General features: G+C 29.5%; 2 protein-coding genes across 2 annotated transcripts; one reads left to right on the top strand and one right to left on the bottom strand.

The window, feature by feature from the left end:
* Nucleotides 1–1860: 1860 nt before the first annotated feature.
* On the bottom strand, nucleotides 1861–2272 carry BDBG_16934 (uncharacterized protein; the record flags this gene model as incomplete). Its single annotated transcript, XM_031724785.1, has 1 exon — nucleotides 1861–2272. One exon carries the CDS (start codon nucleotides 2270–2272, stop codon nucleotides 1862–1864), a length of 411 nt encoding a protein of 136 aa, XP_031578068.1. The 3' UTR covers nucleotide 1861.
* A 1258-nt stretch (nucleotides 2273–3530) lies between these two features.
* BDBG_16933 (uncharacterized protein) lies at nucleotides 3531–4310 on the top strand (the record flags this gene model as incomplete). The annotated part of the gene is made up of 2 exons (XM_031724784.1): nucleotides 3531–3791; nucleotides 3888–4310. 2 exons carry the CDS (start codon nucleotides 3531–3533, stop codon nucleotides 4308–4310), a joined length of 684 nt encoding a protein of 227 aa, XP_031578067.1.
* Between the last annotated feature and the right edge of the window lie 17097 nt (nucleotides 4311–21407).

Below are 21407 nucleotides of genomic sequence, written 5' to 3'. Positions count from 1 at the left end.
GCATCTCATTCAGAAGCCTGCTTTCTCTTGATATTCACAGAATTCAGAGAGTCATCTAACACAGACATCTCTTTCACTTTGAAGACTTTTCATAGAATATCAGTGAGTATCTTCAAGCTCACTGATTCTGCTAGTTTTTTGACTCTCTTACTTCTCTTGACTGTATACACTGTGTGCATTCTTTTACATCATGATTTTGATATCTGCAGTTAAAGCAAGCTTGATGCTTATAATATTAAGATTTTCATTCAGAGGATTTCTTTTTCAGAGAATTCAGTGCTTTAGTGATAGTATTCAGATCTAGATTTATTGTATTTAAGTGTATAAGTTGTGTTATAGAAGTCTGATTATTCATTCTTCACTGAGATATACTTAATTACAGTATTTTCTGTCACAATTGACTTGCTTGTTTCTGTATGATGAGAATATTATATGCTTCTTTCACTGTGTCTGATTACAAGGTTAAGCATTTTCATTCTACTCTTAACTCAGATATAAGATCATGAATAAAGATCTATAAACAGAAAGATATTGAAAGCTCTTCATTCAATATAAGATAGTATAAACTGAAGTGTGTAAAGTATGATATAAGATTACTCACTTGTCTACACTCAGTGAAGTGTTTGTAATACTTATCTTATACATTCACTTTCTCAAAGTTATGCAAGATTCATTTGAAAAACTCATTTCATATTTATAAGAATGAATATCACTCTGAGTCTGTAAGATTTATCTTTTTATCAGTCATTTATAATGACTTTGCTTTTTCATGTAGAAATGTGACAGATCTTAAGACTTGTTAAAATTTTATTAACTATCTATCTATAAGTTCATGTTCAATTCAATAATATAATTACATCTGACTTAGTCAGGTGATTGCAGCATTATTTTTTCAGTTGCTATTAAAGCTTAATAACTTCAGCAGATCTTCTGACTTAATATATTTCATACTTAAATTCTCATTCTGTGCAGTGATTTCTGATAATATGTACACTTCTGAAGAGATTATGAACAATTATGATGAGATCTTCAGATTCAGTATAGTCATCTATCTGTATAAACATTCAATCTCTCACTATAGATTCAAGACCTGGTTTTCTCTATTCTTATTAATGATGATAATTGCATCAGTAAAGCTCTTCATAGTGAATACTTGATTCACAGTGAATGTCAATTGTTATTTAACTTTCATCTCAGTCTGTCACTGTGTATGCAAGATCTCAATCTTATTTAGAATTCTCATATATATACAGAGCTTCAATTTCGGTTCAGCAGTTTCAGTCACTTTTCTTATCACTTTGAGTAAACTCTCTGAGAGGTTCTGCATATCTTTCAGTTCAGATAGCAGAGAAGAATGTTGTTTGTATTGACTAGAGAAGATATTCATTTCAGTGATTTCTCATTGATTATATGATGTCTATTGTTATATCACTATATTGTTATATCACTATATTATTATATGATTTCTGTTATTATTGTATAACTTCAGTGATAATCACTCTTTCTTTTTATTCTTCTTTTAAGTAGAAAGCAGACTTCTTTGAATCTGGTTCATCACTCTCATTCTCTTTCTCACATCTCATCTGTTCACATCCCATACATGACATTCGCCTGTGTGTGGAGTTTTTCTCTCAACAAGTGAAGCAGCATCAATCAGATGCTCTTTCACTCACTGCTCTTTATACACTATCTTTTGAGATGTTCTAGAACCACACTGACATGATAACTACAAATTACTTCATAGACAGAATTATCACACTCTGAAGAAGCCTGTGCTTCTCACTGGTTTTTAGACATGCTATCAGATGTGATTCAAAGATTGCTTGAGTCAGTGTATGATTACACATGAAAACTACACTTCTCACCACCGCTCCACCACGAACTCGCTCGATTTTTCGAATAAGAACCCGCCGATAGATCCATCGAAAAGCCCTCGATCATACGAGCATTTTGACCCCATCGCCGACCGCATACCCCGTGTGGTGGTGGAGTTATCCAGCCAAACGTGAACCAGACGTCGTTCGGAACTCCTGCGTGGGATTATCCCCCATTCTCCCCTACCACACCACAACCCCGGGCCAAATTGCCATACAAATTGTAAGGTGAATAGACCTAGCCATATGCACCAATCTTCTCGATTTTGGAAGATCCCCGATCTGTAGTTGTGGAGATATCTGAGGAGCGACCTCCGCGAAAACCCTGTCCATCTTTGATGTTCCAAAACATCAACGCCAAGTCTCACCCTCGTACCGCCCCTCTCAATCTGGCCCATCCCCGACAGAAAAATACAAAAAGATACCTCGGTGATAATATCAAGCACATAATCAACAGCCACTTCTGAAGTGCAACCTCCGCGGTCTGTCTTCAGTGTATCTAGACATCAACGCCAAGTCTCACCCTCATACCACTCCTCTCAATCTGGCCTATCCCCGACAGAAAAGTACAAAAAGATACCTCAGCAACTGTACTCAATACATAATCAGCAGACACAACAACTATAAAATCAGTATATCTCAAGGTCTGACTGAGCCTTTGATCCCTGCACAGTGAGATATATTAAATCTAGTTTTAATATCTCAATATTCAATAGATTCTGCAAGGGATTGAGAACAGCAACACTAGGTTTCTATTGAATTTGAGAATTAACTCTATATTGATATAATTATTGACAAAGTCTTCTATTTTGAGATATAAATAATCAGTTCCTCTACATCCCGCTGACAATATTTACATTATTATATAGAAATAGACTTATATTCTCTATAATATCAAGACTCTGAAGAGAGAAAGTCTTGATAGAGAGTATACAGTAGTGCATATCTTAGCAGTTTCTATCTTATTCTTCTGCAGCAGTTAATGCAAAAAAAAAGATTTTAGAAATAGTTTTTTACTTCTCTTGAAAAAGTAAGATGTTTTTCTCTGAGTTTTATACAATATTCTTACAAAGAATTAAAAACAGAGTTGTTTTCTGTCATAATTTCATATTCTTTTAAGTAAGAATTACTTTTTCAGTGACTGAAGAGTTTTCATTAATACTTAATTCTTTTTTACACTCTTTATTAACTGGTTTGAGTTGCACACTTGTTGTGTGAGAAGAATTGAATAATTTAGAATAAAATTGAATAGTTTTAATCAATTTCTCTGCAAAAAATTGATTTATTTTTTATCAGTTTTTCTCTCAAAAACTGTCATATTATCTGATTTACTATCAATTAATATCATACTTTTTCTCACTGTATCTCAAGAAAGAGATTGTAAAGATTTTATTGATTTATCTTAAAAATTAATTTTAGTTTATTAGATTCTCTTCAAAAATCTAATCTAGTTACTGAACTAGTGTGAAAAAAATCAGGTGTTTTATACACAAAAGTCTGTTATTCTTCTTTTGAAATAGTCTGACTAACTTTTCAATTGAAAACAGACTTAGAAACCTCTTAATTGAAACAGTCTGATCAACTTTTCAATTCAAAAAGAGTTTAATAAATATCTCAATTAAATTAGTCTGACCAACTTTTCATTGAGTAAGAACAATGAGTTTGAAAGTACACTCAGTTGATGTGAAAAAGAATGCTTTCTCAAATGCTATTCCTGAGATTGAAATTCTGAAGAGAAGAAAGAAAGAAGAAATAGAGAAACAACAAGTTCTTGAAATACAGAAACTTGAAAAAGCAAGTAAAATTCTTGAAAAGCAGTATCTGAGTGAGATGAATGAAGAAGTTCTGCTAATTCTTCATGCTCAGGCTAGACAACTACAGAAAGTGATCAAGTTCAAACTTGGAATTTCAAACACAGTTCAAAAAACTTTAAAAATTTCTAATACAATCACTGACTCTTCAGTTTGCTCTTCTTTCTTTTCTACTTCTTCTTCTTCTTCTTCTTTAAATCAGAAGAAAACATATGCTCAAGCAGCTGAATCTGCTATCTCTAAACCTGATATCTCTAAATCTGCTATCTTAAAACCTGCTCAAAATTCTGAGAAAACTGAGAAGAATACTGCTCATACTTCTAGTGATAGAAGAGTGAAGAAAAAAATGCAAAAAGAGAAAAATCTTCAAATCTTCAGAAATAGAAGACTTATTCTCAAAGTCTCAAATCAGGACATATTGCAGAGAAATAAGCTAAACTCAAACCTCATTTTCAGAATTAGAAATGAAATCAATCAGCAGTTCTTTTCTCAGTTAATGACTGATATTGAAGTTCAAAAATCAGTTATAGCTTCAATTGAGCCATTCTTCTTTGAAAACTCCATCATCATGATCACAATGCCTGAATTCAGTGCAGAATTCCTTATTCAGAATAAGAATCTCTGAAAATCGGCAGTAGAATCTTTGTTAAACACAATAATTCTATCTGAGAGAGATGAAAAGTGAGATAAATTCATTCTTCATGATATTTCAGTTGAAATTTTTGACTGTGAAGAAGAAATGCTACTTCTTAAAAATGAATTAGAAGAATATAACTCCATTCAACTGAGAAAAGAGCCTGTATGACTAAATTCAATTGAGTTCAGATAAAGCAGAAGAAATGCCTCTGTTCTAGTATATATAAAGACAATTGAACAGTCAAAGATCTCTGAAGTAAGAGTAGCAGATTTGAAAATGAGAGTTCATGAATACAAAGACTCAAGAATGAATCTCAAAGCTCAAACACAGTGTTAAAACTGTCAAAGATATGAACACTTTGCAATCTCCTGTTTCAGAGACTCAAAATGTGCATTCTGTGCTAGAGATCACAAAACTAGTGAGTATAAATATGAAATATGCTCAAAAAGAGATGAAATATGTCAACACACTCTGCTTAAATGCTCTAATTGCAAAGAAAAACATGCATCTAGCTCAAAAGAATGTATGTTTGCTTCAAGAACTCAAAAGAACTGAAGAAAAGATGAAGCTCAATGTAAATCTAGAACTGAAGAGAATAGTCAAGTCAGTAAACTCACAACTGTAAGCTTAAAAAGAAGAAACTCTCAACTATTTAGATCTTCAAACTTCAATTCTCCAGCTAAATGTAAACAGAATTTGAATTCTCAAACTTCTGTTAAGATTAGAGAATTGAGAAATGACTCTGATGATAAACTAGATATAATATAAGCAGTTGAGATTTCTACTTTTCAGAACAGTTATAATCTACTATCTGATAATAGTGATTAGATTCTACTCTACTCTCTTTTAGTATGAATATACAACAAAAACAACAAAAAAAGTTTAAAAACTCTTCAAAAATCACATTTATTCAAAATAATGTGAATAGAAACTCAAATTGCATTTATTCTTGTCTTCAAATTGCATTTGAATAAAAAGTTGATTTTATACTGCTTCAGAAGCTGAATTTTAATGCTGAGTAAAAATATGTCATTTCTCATTCAAGCTACTACTGCTTTTTATCTCAAAAGTCTGAGATAAAGTCAAGAGTAGTGATCTATGAAAGAAACAGATCAAGATATCAATTTAATCTGAGATTTAATATCATGTCTGACCCTGATATTCTGATGAATGATATTATAGATAAAGAGAATGAGTTTGACACTATACAGCTCATAAATATCTATAATGAAAAGTCATTGAAGAAAAATAATAACATCTGAACAATTAATAGAGGATTTCTGAACATAACTTCATCAAGAAACTCTATAATTGCAGGAGATTTCAATGCACATCATCTCTGATAGAATTCAGAATGTAAAAGAGCAGTAAGAGCTGATAATCTGATTGAATGAATCTTTGAGCATTCAATGAATTTAGTTAACAAGTCTGATCAACAAACATTCTTTAGAAAAGGCATGAAACAGAAATCTATTATAGATCTAATCTTCATATCACAAAATCTAATAGAAAAAAGACTTGTAAACTGATTTATTAATTTAAATGAGACATCAGAATCAGATTATGACATTATTCAATTTAATATTAAACTGAGTGAGAAATAAATAAGTGAAAATTCTCTTCTCTCTAATCTGTTTAACTTTGAAAAAGCTGACTGAAAGACAGTTGAAGAAAGTATAAAACTGTTAAAATCTGAAAGACAGAGTGAGCTGTATTGAAACTCTGGTCAAGATATCTCAAATAAAATGCTTAAGAATAGAGTGAAGCTCATTACATCTATTATTCTAGCAAGTGTTAAAGATAATATTTCATAGAGAAAGTCTTCTGAGTATTCAAAATCTTAATGAAATGAGAATATCACATCTAAAAGAAAACAATTGACTACTGCTAGAAGAGATTGAAAGAATGATATAATTTCTGATAAAGAGTTTAAAGCTGTCAGAAATGAATATTTTTCAGATATTAAAAAAGCTAAAACAGACTGCTGGAATAAATTTCTTGAAGAAGAATAAGAAAAAGAAGTTTTTAAAGCTTTTAACTATACTAAAACAAGAAGTGTAGCAAAACTTTCAATCTTAGAATATGAGTTTCAGAATGAATGATATACAGCAAACTCTTTTGAGAAAAAATGTTAAGCTTTTATAAGAACTCTCTTTCAAAACTCATCAGATTCAGATTCAGAGAAAGAGAATATATCATATCTCAACTATATTAATGAAAATGACTGGGAATGGCCTGATCTTACTCAAGATGAACTAGAGTCAGCTATCTTCTCAAGTTCAGTTAAGACTGCTGCAGGGCCTGATTCAATTAATCACTTGATTATTCAAAATATATATCTCTACTTAAAGAATGAATATTTTGAGCTCTTTTTCAATCTCTTGAAAAATGAATATCATTCTGAATGCTGGAGAGAAGCCACTGAAGTGATTCTTATAAAACCTAATACAAAAACTTCAATTTCTAAGTCATATAGAGTAATATCTCTATTGAACTGTCTAGAAAAGGTTTTAGAAAAGATAATAGCTACTCAACAATCTTTTATAAGCTCTATAAGTGATTCTCTTTTATTCAGTGAACAAATGAGAGATAGAAAACAGTGTTCTGCAATTGACACTGTTCTCTCAGTTATTCATGATATTCAAATAACAAAGCATAAGAGTCTGGTCTCAACTGCAGTTTTTATTGATATAAAAGAAGCATTTAATCATGTTTCAAAGTCAAAGTTAATTCAGACATTGAAGATATTAAAACTGCCACTTTCTTTAATAAAATGAGTTAACTATTTTATATCTAAAAGAATTATATAACTCTTCTTTGATGAAATGAAATAAGATAAGACTGAGATAAAAATAGAAGTATCATAAGAATCTTCAATCTCACTCATTTTATTTGCAATATACACTGCATATCTATTCAAAAATAGAAATATGAGAATAGTATGATCTCTGAGTTATATAAATGATATTGATCTAGTCTACAGCTTAAAAACTATCAAAGAGAATTTGAAAGTGATTGAAGAAGCTATAAAGAAAATCTTTGTTAGAACAGATATCAATCAAATTCAATTTAATATGAATAAAACTGAGTTAATTCATTTCTTTTCTAGATTCAATGAGAAAGAACTATCTCTAACTCTTTTAAATAGAGAGATTAAACCCAGTGTAAATGTCAAATGATTAGAAGTATGATTAAACTTCAAGTTAAATTTTAAATATCACATTCAATAAAGAACTGTCAAGACAGAAAGACTATTGAATAACATAATCAGACTATCAAATACAGAGAGAGGTCTATTCTTCCAGGCTATGAGACAGTTATATATAGCCTGTATTACATCAGTAGCTGATTATGAAGTTCAAGTTTGATGAAATAATCAAGTGAATTTCACTGAACTCTTTCAAAGTCTGCAAAACAGAGTCTTGAGAAGAATTCTGAGAGCATTCAAATCATCTTCTATTAAAGCAATGAAAATTGAAGCTTCAATTCCTTCTTCTGCTATTAAATTTGAAAAGATCTGTATGAACTATGCTCTGAGAGTTGTAAAGATGAGCTTAAATCATATAATCAGAGAAAGAGTCTCTTCTTCATTTTCATCAATTAACTCTGAAAATGAACTGAATTGAAATAGATTTCTTGATTGAAATGAAAATAATTCTTCAAAGAAAATGTCTTCTTAACTGTACAGACTATACTCTCTGATTAAAAATCAATTCTCTTCTCTAAATATTGAAAAAGTTGATCATGAGAAGTTATCTCTCTGAAGAGAAAAGCTTGAATCTCTTATAGACTTATAAATAAGTGAACTATCAAAAGAGAAAGAATATAAACAGTATTTGAAGAGAATCTCTACAATTAATATAAAAGACTCTATTCTGATTTATTCAGATGACTCAAAAAATGAGAATTTGAATAGATTAGATGCAGACATTGCTTATACTGAAGATAATATTAATTTTATCTCAGATTTCTGAAATCTAGGCTGTGAATCTGAAGTCTTTGATACTGAACTATTTACAATAGTGAAAGCTTTCAAACTCATTGAAATAAAATCTCATAAAAGAGGAAATTATTTGAAAGAGATATGAATATTCTCTGATAGTTAAGCTACTTTAAAAAGACTTAGAAATAGTCAGATTCATAATGATCAAATGAATCTTGAACTGATCTTAAACTCTGTTTTGAAAATTCAAAAGAGAAGAATATCAAAGTGGATAATTCATCTGCACTGAGTTCCTGCTCATATGAATATTCATGGCAATAAATTGGCTGATTCAGCTGCAAAAAAGAGTGCAGAATTAAGCAGATCTATTCAAAAAATTATGTTCTGGTCTTTTATAAAGAGAAAAATAAAAGAATCTTGTTTAGACAAGTGAAATGAAAGCTGGCAGAAACAAAAGAAGAGTATACATTATTCAAGATTTGAAATAAAACCCAAGTGAAAATCTTGTTCAATTAAATGTAAAAAGAAAATATTCTCATTCATAATACAGCTGAAACTAGGACATGGCTATTTCAAATCTTATATACAAAGATTTGATGATATATTTGACTCAATAGAATGCTCATTCTGTAATACAAATGAGAATTCTGAGTATATTGTAATGCACTGTGTATTATACAATAGTCTCAGAGCCAGATTGAAAGAGAAGTATGATCTAAATCAATTAAATATGAGATTCTTATTCTCAACTGAGACAGGAATTAAATACTTAATAGACTTTCTATCAGAAACTCAAGCAGCTACAAGAAAATGGCTAAATTCAGAATTATCTGAATATGAAGAGGAGGAAATCAACCAGATATAGTCTGTTAAAACAGCTATATACTATCTTTTAATAATTTGTTTTGTTACAGTCTTTCTTTACTTTATCTTTTTCTTTCAATTCCTTTCTATCTATCTATTTAATGTGTCTATCTTTAAGACTGTGTTCTCTTTTCCTTTGTCATGATATTGTCAAATGGTTTCAAAGTATCAGAAGATGTTAAAACACTGTAATTTGTAAATGATTTTTGTATTCTGGGCTGGAATTTTCTGATTTTGTATATCTGAAATTGATGAATGTATAATAGTTAACTTTACAGATATAGGAAAAACCCTGGGAACTAAAAGTTCTCAGGTAGATATCATAGTCTCTGACTGCATACATCTATAATTGAAGAATAATAATAATAATAGTGTATGATTACAGGTGTATGCCGGCTTCTTATATATTGTACACTAAATTAATTAGTGGCCGCTATGACCTCTTTACATTCATAAGCAAGTTCGGAAGCGGCCGCGTTATTATCCGACGGTCGTACGTTCTTCCGAACCACAATTCTGCAGTTACTCATCATAAATTAAGAAGAACTCTGTTGATTTCAAAATCAATTAACTCACTATAAACTTTCATAACAAGTTCACAAGTAATCTCTGTCTTCTCACATGAATAGAAGTGTAGATAATGAATATATCTCTGTAAGCAGCTTTACTATTGAAGATAACACTGTCTTACTTGAATTCACACTGATCACTAGAAGCAGAGAATATTCAACATAGTTAATATATATATATAATATCTCTGAATAAGAGCTGCTTGAGCTGCAATCATCATCTCAGACAGCTTGAAAAGTTTAAATCAAAATGAATACAGAATATGACATAAGTTTAAGAAGAAAAGAAGATCTTCTCTTAACAGAATACTTTACACTCACTTAAGATAGCTTCAAGCAAGATAGCCCTGCTGATAAAATTACCGAAATAATGATATACTTTGTATATTTATAAGAGACACAGTTCTCTGAAGCAGATATGATAAAAATTATCTATAAGCAATGATTATAGAAGTAGAGAATAAATCTCAATCTCACTGTAAATTCAGCTGCTGAAATAGATAAGTTCTGTGAATTCAAGAATGATTACAGTTATATTGAAATGAAAATTATCACAAAGCTCTCAGAGCTGAAAGACTATAACATCTGATATTATAAAATTGAATTAAAAGTGATTTTGATTGACACATCTCACATTCTTACAGATGAAGAGCTTTTCTCAGATACTCAGCTTATAAGTGATGATTTAAAAATCTGATGATATAAAAAAAGCTGATTATAAGAGTATATATAAAACTCAATGAAAACAGAGCTATAGACACTCATTCAATCAAAACTGAATTAAGTTAATAATCATAGTATTATTAAGATGAAATGCTCAGGTGTACTATAATAAGTGATTGAATTAAAATATTAAATATACTGAGCAGATCTTCAAGTCAAATTATATAATAAGATTATCACTATGTCAATTACTGATTATGAAAATAATATTATACTATATACAAAGCACTGATAAGTAATAATAAATGAAATTAATATAAATAGCTGATCAATATTCAAAGACTTTCTCACTTAATAATTTATACATAATCTGAAGACCTATGTATAAACCTTTATTCAAATCTATCTTAAGAATCTATGTTAAGAAATTTCAATGATATCTATTTCTGAGACTAATCTTGATAATCTCATTAATGATCTCATTTACTACAAGACAGTTATCAGATTAAATGATAATAAGAAGAGAATATTAATGAAAGAAGTTGAAAAGAAGAAGAAAAAGAAAAAAAATAATAATAATAATAACAAGGCAGAACTCACTGAGATAAGCAAGTTTAGATCACAGTAAATTGATTACAGCAGAGAAAGAAATACATTCAATCTCTGCTATAAGAATATGTTTGATATAGTGATAAAGTATAAGTATTATATCTGCTGTAGATATAATGAAACTAATTACTTTCTTAAGAACTGAAAAGATATTATCAGAATATTAAAGAATCAATCATTCTGTAATTGAATACTATACTGAGAGGAATGCAATATTCTTCATCAGTGAAAAGAACTTCAGCTTTGTATTAACTGTAAAGACTCTATCTTGTGACAGGCTACGCCTGATTAATTATATAGACTATTTCATTACACTTCATAGATTTCTGCTGAAAGCTTAAATTCTCAGTCACTGATTCTCAGCTGAAAAACTCACAGAATTTCTATTCTTCCACCCCGAAGCTTCACTATGTACATTACTACATAAATGTATAAATATTCACTCTGATCACTGATTCTCACACTTTCTCTTTTTTCCTTCTCTAACATTTGTCACTTTTATATTATAAGACTTATAAATATCATACTGATCTATTCAGTGTACACATCTTACACTTGAAAAATGTTCATTATCTTCTCATTAGAAATGATTACTTATTGAGATATCTGATTATGTAATAACATGTAAGAAATAAAGAAATGAATAATCAGTAAAGTAGATATTAAGTCTCTAAATAGAAGCTTACTCATCAGTCACTCTGACTCTATAACAAGATCTCATAAGAGAATGTCAGTAAAAGACTCAAGAGTTCTGACGCCTTAGATATATAAGATATTCATATAATTACACTTCTTTCAATTTCACAGATATTACACATCTGATGAACAATATATCTATTAATAATATAAGAGAACTCTTGAATGTAAATATAGACACAGTATTACAATGACTCTGAGCAATGCTGAAATTACAACAATAACAGATAGCTGATGTATATATAACTCAATAATATCAATATAAAGAAATTCAATAATTATCTCAATAAGAAATCTCTGCACAGACAATTTCAACACTGACAGAATTGAATATGAATACAATGCAAGTGCTGAAGAAATGCTTAGATGCTTCTGCATATTTCAATACTTTCTATCTCACTCTCTACTCATTATAAAGATTGAAAATGCTTACGAAACTAAGTGTAGATGAAGATGTCATCAGTTTATTAACTAATCAAGATTAATATATGAATAGTTAATTGAAAGATTACATGAGACAGTAGTTTTATTCATGAATAAAGATATATAAATCAGTGTTACATACATCTGATACTATTATCAAACATCTCAATGTTCTGTTTCAAGACACTGCTATGTAACAGAAGATATTAGATTGATTACAGAGTATTTAACAGAGAAGTAATTCTCTTATAACATTTATTCCTGATTTCAACATCAAGATTCTAGAAGTAGGTAATCAATCTTGAGAGAACTGAATAAAGATTAGCATGCTTAAGAAGATACTAACTTTTAAACTCTTACAGACTCTTATAAGTGTAGATAAAAACCTGACTTATAAAGACTTCTGCATATAACTCCGGACATTGAATAATCATCTTATCAAGCTTAAGAGTATACAGAACAGTGATAGAAGACATTATACTTATACATCTGTATCAAAGAATAATAATATTACAGATCTCATGAATTGAGTAAACTTTAATATCTATGTATAAACAAGAGTCTTCACTGCTTAAACAAGCTTCTAAGTCACTGAGATTAGTTCTGAAGAAGTTGCTAATCAACATCAATGAGAAATATATATTAATTATAACTGATCAGAATATATCACTTTTAACTACTAATCAGTCTATATATCTTCTCATTTAAAAGAAAGATTAGTATCAGTAGTCTGTATCAATCACATTATATTAGAGAAAGATTTGAAAGATAACTATAAGAATATCTCAGTGAAACAGAGAAAAGATTAGCTTCTGTTTAAATTCATAAGCAGAAGCTTGAAGAGGTTGAATAATAACAATTTAAAGAGAAAATGATAATGAATGCAATTCTTATATCTACTGTGATAGATAATATGTATAATATGAAAGTTATAATAGACAGCAGTCTATATTATTATATAATGATTAAATCTTCAGTTGTAAGATATTGTAACCTGCAGTATATTCTCTTATTAAAACCTCAACTTCTTACAGAATTTAATGACCTAAAAGATGTTTACATCTGTTACATAATGAAACTAAACATACATGTTAGAGAATATTAATATAAAGATGTCTATGCATGTAAAGTTAATAATCTTAACTATAATCTTATACTAGAACTTGTCTGACTATCTGAACAGAGCATCTTATTAAACACTTAAAACAGAAGTTTAATATTCTCTAATAATAATAGAATTCATAAAGATGATATTCATAAGATTATGAATCTGACACAGATCTCTGTCAATACTTATAAAATGCTCTGAAAAAGAAGTCACTGACAAGATCACTGAAAAAGTTATTAATAGTAGAATTATATAACAATCTATTTCATCAGTCTGATCAATATTAAAAAAGCTCTAGAAAAGTTATTCTGTATTATAATAATAGATTCTCATACAAAACGCTTTTAATAATATTATAAATATCTAGATGTCTTCTGATAAGATAATAATGTTGTAAATCTATCTCTCTTACAAGATTTAGAAGTAGATCACAGTATCAAGTTAGAAAAGAAGAATGATAAAGACTGTGAATTATTATAAAACTCTCTTTATAACATGTTTTGAGATGAACTTCTTCTTCTTTAAAAGTCACTTAATAATCTTTTGAATAAAGAATTTATATATATTAGCAACTTCTCTACTGCAGCTTCTATTTTCTTTGCAAAGAAATCAGATGAAGAACTCTGATTCTATGTGAATTATTAAGAATTGAATGGATTAATAAAGCAAGACTGCTATTCTTTATCTCTTATCAATGAAACTCTAGCTTGCATTGAGTGAGCTTAATAGTTTACAAAGTTAGATATCATTACTGTATTTCATAAGATTTGTATCACTGAAGAAGATGCATGACTTGTAACATTTTAAACATATTATAATCTCTTTGAATGAGTAGTCACACTCTTTGAACTGATTAACATCTTCAGTATATTTTCAAAGTATATCAACTAAGCACTTTAAGATTTTCTTAATAAGTTTGTATCTGCTTATCTTAGCAACATTTTTATCTTTACTGATAAGTTCAGAAAAGAATATTAAGAGTATATATAAATAGTATTACAATAATTATCAGAAGCAGAACTATCAATAGATATTAACAAGTGTGATTTTGAAGTCAAAAGTACAAAATATCTAGATTTTATCATAGAAGCTGATAAGAGAATTTAAATAAATTCTGAGAAGATCTCTGCTATTCTTGAATAAGAAGCTTCATCAGATTTACTAACTTCTATTTGTAAGAAATTCCGCTTCTCGCGGATTCTTTACCTCTATTTCTATCTCTCGCGTAATCAATAGGGTTAGCAGCCCTTGGCTACACACAACTATATAGACTGGAGTTTGTGAATACTATTCATAACTCAGCTTGAATGCTATTATACATTTAATTTCTATATTTTATCTTTCTACTGTAAATACTTCTAGTTATTAACAGTATATATCATATCAAGCTGCAAACATCTGAATAATTGTCTGTAAGCACTTATTCTTACATTTCAAGCTCAGTCAGTCAGCAATCATCTGTTATGACTGAAAGAACTAGAAACTTGTATACTTTAATCTCTGTGAACTCTACTATAGACACTCAGAAGCAGTTATCTGAATTATGAATAATCTTTATAAAAGAAGTCTCAGAGAACTTATTAATTACTTACAGAATATCATTCTCTGTATCTGTAATAGAGAAATTCTCTGAACTTATAAATAAATCAATCTCAGTGAAGAACATTCTTGAGTATCTTCTACAGAATTAAGCTATTTTTCTATAAGAAATACTTACTGTCTGTAAACACTCTTGAACTGAGTCTCTAGACATGATCTTCAGAGATACTTATAAATTAAAAAGAAACTTTCTTAAGCTGTAATCACTTAAGATTATCTATTGAATTATAATCTATAAAAACTTTTATAAGTTTGCATTTGAAATTGACTCACAAGCCTGACTGTGTAATATGAAAGATGAAGAAGCTGTTATCTATATAATAACAGATCTCTACTACACTGAAGTCAAGAACTGACTGAATTATTTAGAGAATGATTATAAGAGATTCTACTAATCTGTTCTTAAGACCTATCTAGAGAATAAGTTAACAGACTTCATAAGCTGAACAGAGAACATCTGAACTATGATCATTAATATTAGAAAAAGAGATGAGAAATCTGATAAAGACTACTTATAGCACTTTATAAAATTATGATATGAATTAAAATCTGTGAAAATAGAACTCTGAAACAAGATCTGAATAATAATATTCATGCAGAGACTGAATAAAGATATGTAGAACAAGCTTATTGAGTAAGACTCTAAGCTCTTAACTCTGAAGAAACTGATGACTCTCATTCACTGCTTACAGATCACTGTGAGAGTTACAGATCTATCAAGAGTGAATTATTAATCAGTCTCACAAGAGTCAGAACAACAGAGAACAGATTTATCAGAAAAAGATAATAAGATATAGAGAGATTTATATCTGACTGCTGAGTAGAGAGAGAGAGCTTTATAAGCTTCTATAAATAGAGTATATAATAGAGAGACTAAGAAAAAGAATCTCTGCTTTATCTGTTCTAAATCAGAATATCTTCATATAAACTGTTCAGATAAATCAAAATAGAAATTTAAAGAGTTACAGACAGAGTCAGTAACAGTCTTCTTAAGAGTCTTAAAGCTGACATCTGAATCTGTTACTTTCTCAATGAAAATACTTGCTTACAGAGAGAGATTACACTGTGATACTACTGTCTCATAAGTATAAGAAGTATTGATTAACTCAGGATTTCAGGTCACTGTAGTGTTTCTAAAGCTCACAGAGTGAATAAACTGAGTGATGAAAACTGAGAACCTGCTCTTATAATAAGCACAGTATGAGAACTCAGATCTGAGAGCTAAGAGACTTATAAGAGTTATCTTTGAATTGTAAGATCTCTTCAGAATCTGAAGAAGATTTGTAGAAACTGTAGTTATCACAAATATTACAGATGATATGTACTTAAGACTTATATAACTTCAAAGATACAATTCATACATAGCTGTTGACAAGTCAGATTTATACTTTCAATCAGTATTGACAGACTTACTTACAGAGATAGAATCAGTTAATACTGTAGAGTTAATTAGAGAAGATAAGTTTATCTATATAATAACTTTATAAATGTCTGAGAACTTTGCAGTCATGAAAACTGAGCTTCAGATATTAGAGAAATACTGAGATTATATAGAGATATTCAGCATAGTAAAGATAGCTGAGCTCTCTTCTCACTATGAGAAGAATCTGATAATAGATTTGATAGAAGAGTAGAAACTCTTCTGAGAATTAATCTATAAGCTCTCTTATCATAAGACAGAGATCTTGTGAGCTTATATAAACAAGAATCTGAAGAATGACTTTATCTGATCTTTACAGATCTCTGCAGAAGTCTCTGTGATATTTGTGAAGAAGAAGAATAAAGATCTCAGATTATATATAGACTATTATAATCTGAACTTTAAGATAATAAAGCATCACTACTCTCTATCTCTGATTGAGAATGTAATCAACTGTCTCATGAGAGCTGTCATATTTATATAACTGAATGTGATTAATATATATACATGACTGTGAATACAGTCTGAGAATGAATGAAAGACTGTCTTTAGAACTGTACTGAGATTGTTTAAATATCTAGTAATGTCTTTTGATTTGACTAATATTCTTATAATATTTCAGTTTTTTATTAATAAAACACTTCATGTATATCTGAATGTCTTTGTGATAATATATCTGAATAATGTGATGATGTACTTTTAAAGAAGAAAGAACATACTGAGTATATATAAAGTATATTGAAGATCTTAGATAAGACAGAACTGTATATTAAGCTTATAAAGTATAACTTCAGTGTCTGTTGAATTAATTTTCTAGAATATATAATCATCACAGATAGTATTCAGATAAAATCTTCACAGATTGAGACTATTCTATCATGATTAAAGTTAACTAGTATTCATGAGATTCAGATCTTTCTGAGCTTTGTGAATTTCTATAGATAATTTATCTTTATATTCATGAAAATCTTCTTAACTCTTACAGATATGCTGAAGAATGAAAATAAGAAGAAGTCATTCTATAAATAGAGAATAAAAAGATTGTTAAGAAGAAAGAGCTGTAAGAACTTTCTTATCTCAGAAGCTCACAGAGTCTTTACAAGATTAAAATAGATATTTATAAATACAGTGATACTGTTTCACTTTGATCTCTTACTCTTAATCAGATTAAAGACAGATATCTTCTTCTTTATAATTTCAGAAATAGTCTTATAACTACAGTTCAATAAGAACTGAGTTTCAGTGATCTTTTTCTTACAGAAGATACAACTTATAGAGATTAACTATAACATTTATAATCAGAAGCTTCTTATAATAGTGAAATTCTTTCATTACTAATGTCACTACTTTGAGAACCTTGTAACAGTGATTACTATTAGAACTGATTATAACAGCTTATAATAGTTTACTTCAATCAAGAAACTCTTATAATAACAGATTTACTAAGCTCAAAGACTGAGTGAGTTCTGATTCAAGATAGAGCATATTAAGAAAACTAAGAACTCAGTGAATAAACTCTCTCACAGATCAGACTATGTTAAGAAGACTAGAATAATAGATATAGAGAGACTAGAGAAGACAGAAAAGCTTTACAGAATGCTTAAACTGAGTATTATAAAGAGATTGACTGAAGAGTCTCTTAATTCTCTATAAGAGAAGAGAGAAGAGAGAGAAAAGAAGTCTGTACAACTACTCTCTATAACACTGAGAGTCAACACTCTGAGAATCTTTATGAGAATTCTTGAAGAGAGTATCTATAATCTGAAGAATTTATAAGCTTTGAGAAGCACTGTAAAAGATCTGATGTAAGAAAAAACAGAGTATAAGTCTTTATAAGATCTTCTGTTCAGATTGTCTAAACTGTAACTAAAGAATAAATATACTTAGTATATTTAAAAACTGCTTACAGCAGAGATCAACTCTGCAGAAATAAAGAATTAAAGAGACTTAAATAACCTCTTATAAAGAGAGAACTGAATTTATATATCTATGAATGAGTTTCTATATATAGAACTTATTAAAAGGTATTATAACTCTTCTCTAGTAGGTCATTTTACAGATACTAGAACTCATAAGTTATCTATAAGAAAATACTTCTGACTGAAGATACAAGAACTTGTAAAGAAGATAGTGAATTCTTATACTATTTATCAGAATTCACAGATAGTATGAATCAGATTATATAAAGAACTTACTTCTTTATACATTCTATAGAAACCTTGAAAACAGCTAGAAATAAACACTCTCATGAGCCTCTCTGAAAGTAAGAGTATATATAATACCTGCTTTAACAGTGAGCTGATGATAGTAAATTACTTTATTATAATAACACACTTTATACTCATCTACAAGAACTTGAAGTCAAAGAATTTAACTTATATTTTTATCTATAATATAATTCAGTTGCATGAATTATCTATGAATATTATCTCAGACAGAGAATTAATCTTTATAGAAGAGTTCTGATCTGATTTAATAACTATACTGAAGATCTTATAAGATCTAAGCATAGCTTTTCATTAATAGACAGATAATCAGATAGAATATCTAATGAGTATATTGAAATAGTATCTGCAGTGCTTTGATAATTACAATCAGAATGACTGAGTGTATTGATTATTACTTACAGAGTTTGTATACAACAACTCAAAGTATGTCAGTATAGATAAAACTCTCTTTAAGATACTCACTGAGACTTATCTGTGAATAATCTTGATAAGCTCATGAGAGTATACTATAGAGTGTAGTAATATCTGTGAATAAGCTGAGAGAATTCAGAATATCTGAGAGAAAGTCTGTAAATTCTTAAGAAAGACTCAAGAGTATCAGAAGAGATACTATAACTTCAAGTATATTATAAAGAGTTTCAAGAAAGATAATAGAGTCTAACTAAGTCTAGAAAATATTATTATATAAAGATCTAGTAAGAAGCTGAATCTCTTGCAGATAGAGTCTTATAAAATTATAGAGAAAGTTAGTTTACAGTTCTACAGATTAAAACTGTTATCTAAGTTATAGATATATAATATTTTTCATGTCTCTTTACTCTGTAAATATAAGAAATTCTTAGAAGAGAATTCTATGACTTATCACTCTATTTATAAAGTACTAAAGAGTGAAAGAGAATATCAGATTAAAGAAATTATTAACTCAGAGAAGTGAGATTATAAGCTCTGATTCAAGATTCAGTGATAAGAGTATTCTGATAAGATGAATAAGTTTACTTAAGAATTATCTGAGCAGATAAGATATCTGCAGAAGCTGAAATATAACTTCTATACTGTGAATTCTAATAAGTTAGAATAATGCAGTCTTCACTAAGAATCTGATTATAATAAAGATATTAATACTGTCATTTATAAACTCTAGTCTATAAGATAATAAGTCTCTACTGAGATGAACAGTCTGTAGTGTATATAAAGAGAAGAAGAAATCATACTCTTATTAAAGTTAAAAAATAAGAAAATGAAAACAGAACTATAAACACAATTTAGAGATTAATAAAGAAAAAATAAAGAAAATTCATATTTATATTCTTAATATCTGTAACACTTAATTTCTCTGCAACTATTAATTCTTCTCTTTAAAGAAGTAGAGAGTATCATGTCTACAGTACAGATAATTGTTGTATTTAATATAAAGATTATCAGAAATATACAGACTTCAGAAGAGTCAGATATCAGAGTATATATAATTATAGCAGAGTCTTGAAAGCTGGCTATCTGTACATGTAATCAGATACTTCTTATAAAACTGTATCTGCTTTCTCATCTATACTGAAGTATTCAGCCTGAAAATAATTGAGATGTAGAGAGAGAGCTTATCTACTCAGATTAACTCTTATTATGAATTCATAATATTTATATTATCTTAATTATCTGAATTTTACAGGTATCTGAAGATCTATCTCTTATTAACAATGAGATTGTAAAAATGCACTGCAGTGTGAGAATCATTGATAGAGAATCTAGACATATTTGCATATATCTGATCAGAGATTGTGTAAGCAGAGAGAGAGTAATCATAGGCCTGCAGAGCTGTAGAAGACACTGATAACACTGAGAGTTTTATAAGAACTGTCAGCTAGAGTCTGTAAGGAATTACTTACAGAGAGACTTATAGCAAAGAGCAGAACTGTACTGCTTGAAGTCAGAGACTGACTTAAGAGAGATATGAGATTGACTGCTGATCTGAAGATCAGGTACAGTGACAGAGCTGAAAGAAGTGAAGACACTATTATAAGCAGTGATATTTCTACTTTATCAGCTAGTAAAAAGTGATCAGAGAAGTTACAGAGATACTTATAAAAAGCTTAATAATAGTCAGATATTATTTATAAAAATATTAAAATTGAAAAAAAATTTATTCTTGAGAAGTTCTTGAATTAATACACAGATATTATTAGAAATACTCTCTCTCTATTATCTGAGTAGAAACAATTTACAGATGAATAAAAATACTCACAGTTTATAAGAATGAAAGATGTTATAGAAAAAGAGAAAAGAAGATGAGATTTTATAGATAGATCTGAAATATTTATACTACTCTAGAGAGATTTACTTACACTGTGAATAATCTCATGAAATAGTCAGATCACTTTAGTAAATAAATAGTAATTATAAATTACAGATCTGAATCTTTCTATATAACTATAAAGAGTGATTGTAGACTGTGAATATCTTGATTCTACAATTCTATAGAGTTAGAGGCCCGGTGGCGTAGTGGTTAACTACGCTACCATGGAGCCTCAATTAGCGGCCTTCCCCCCGGGGAATGAATGCTAAGAGGGGGCAGGTTCGAACCCTGCAAGGGCCATCTTAATCACAGCTTTCACTGTTAAGTTATAAAACAGTACCAGGGGCCCCCGGATGCACTATAGTGAATCATTGTCAAGCTTAAGATGTTCATCCTGGGGGTTCCTGGGCGCTAATTCTCACTGATCTTAGGGTTAACAGCCCCCCGGGCGCTTCAAGTTAGATCAGTACTAGAGTGATTGAGGTCTAGAGTGCCTGCAGGATAGCAAATCATCACCAAGCTTAACTGGTCAGGCCTCATCCCCCTCACTCTAGACACTCACTTTCAGGGAATGAGATTTAAAAACTATTCAATTAGGACACTCTGGGCCTAGCAAGAACCTAGGTGAGATGAGACCTAGGTGTCCTTAATAGATGGTTAGTGCAAGCAAGACTGT

This window comes from Blastomyces gilchristii (assembly GCF_000003855.2).
Source record: "Blastomyces gilchristii SLH14081 genomic scaffold supercont1.6, whole genome shotgun sequence".
NCBI lineage: Eukaryota > Fungi > Ascomycota > Eurotiomycetes > Onygenales > Ajellomycetaceae > Blastomyces > Blastomyces gilchristii.
The sequence above is the reverse complement of the archived record's forward strand: the minus strand, read 5'-3'. Positions and strand labels throughout refer to the sequence as shown.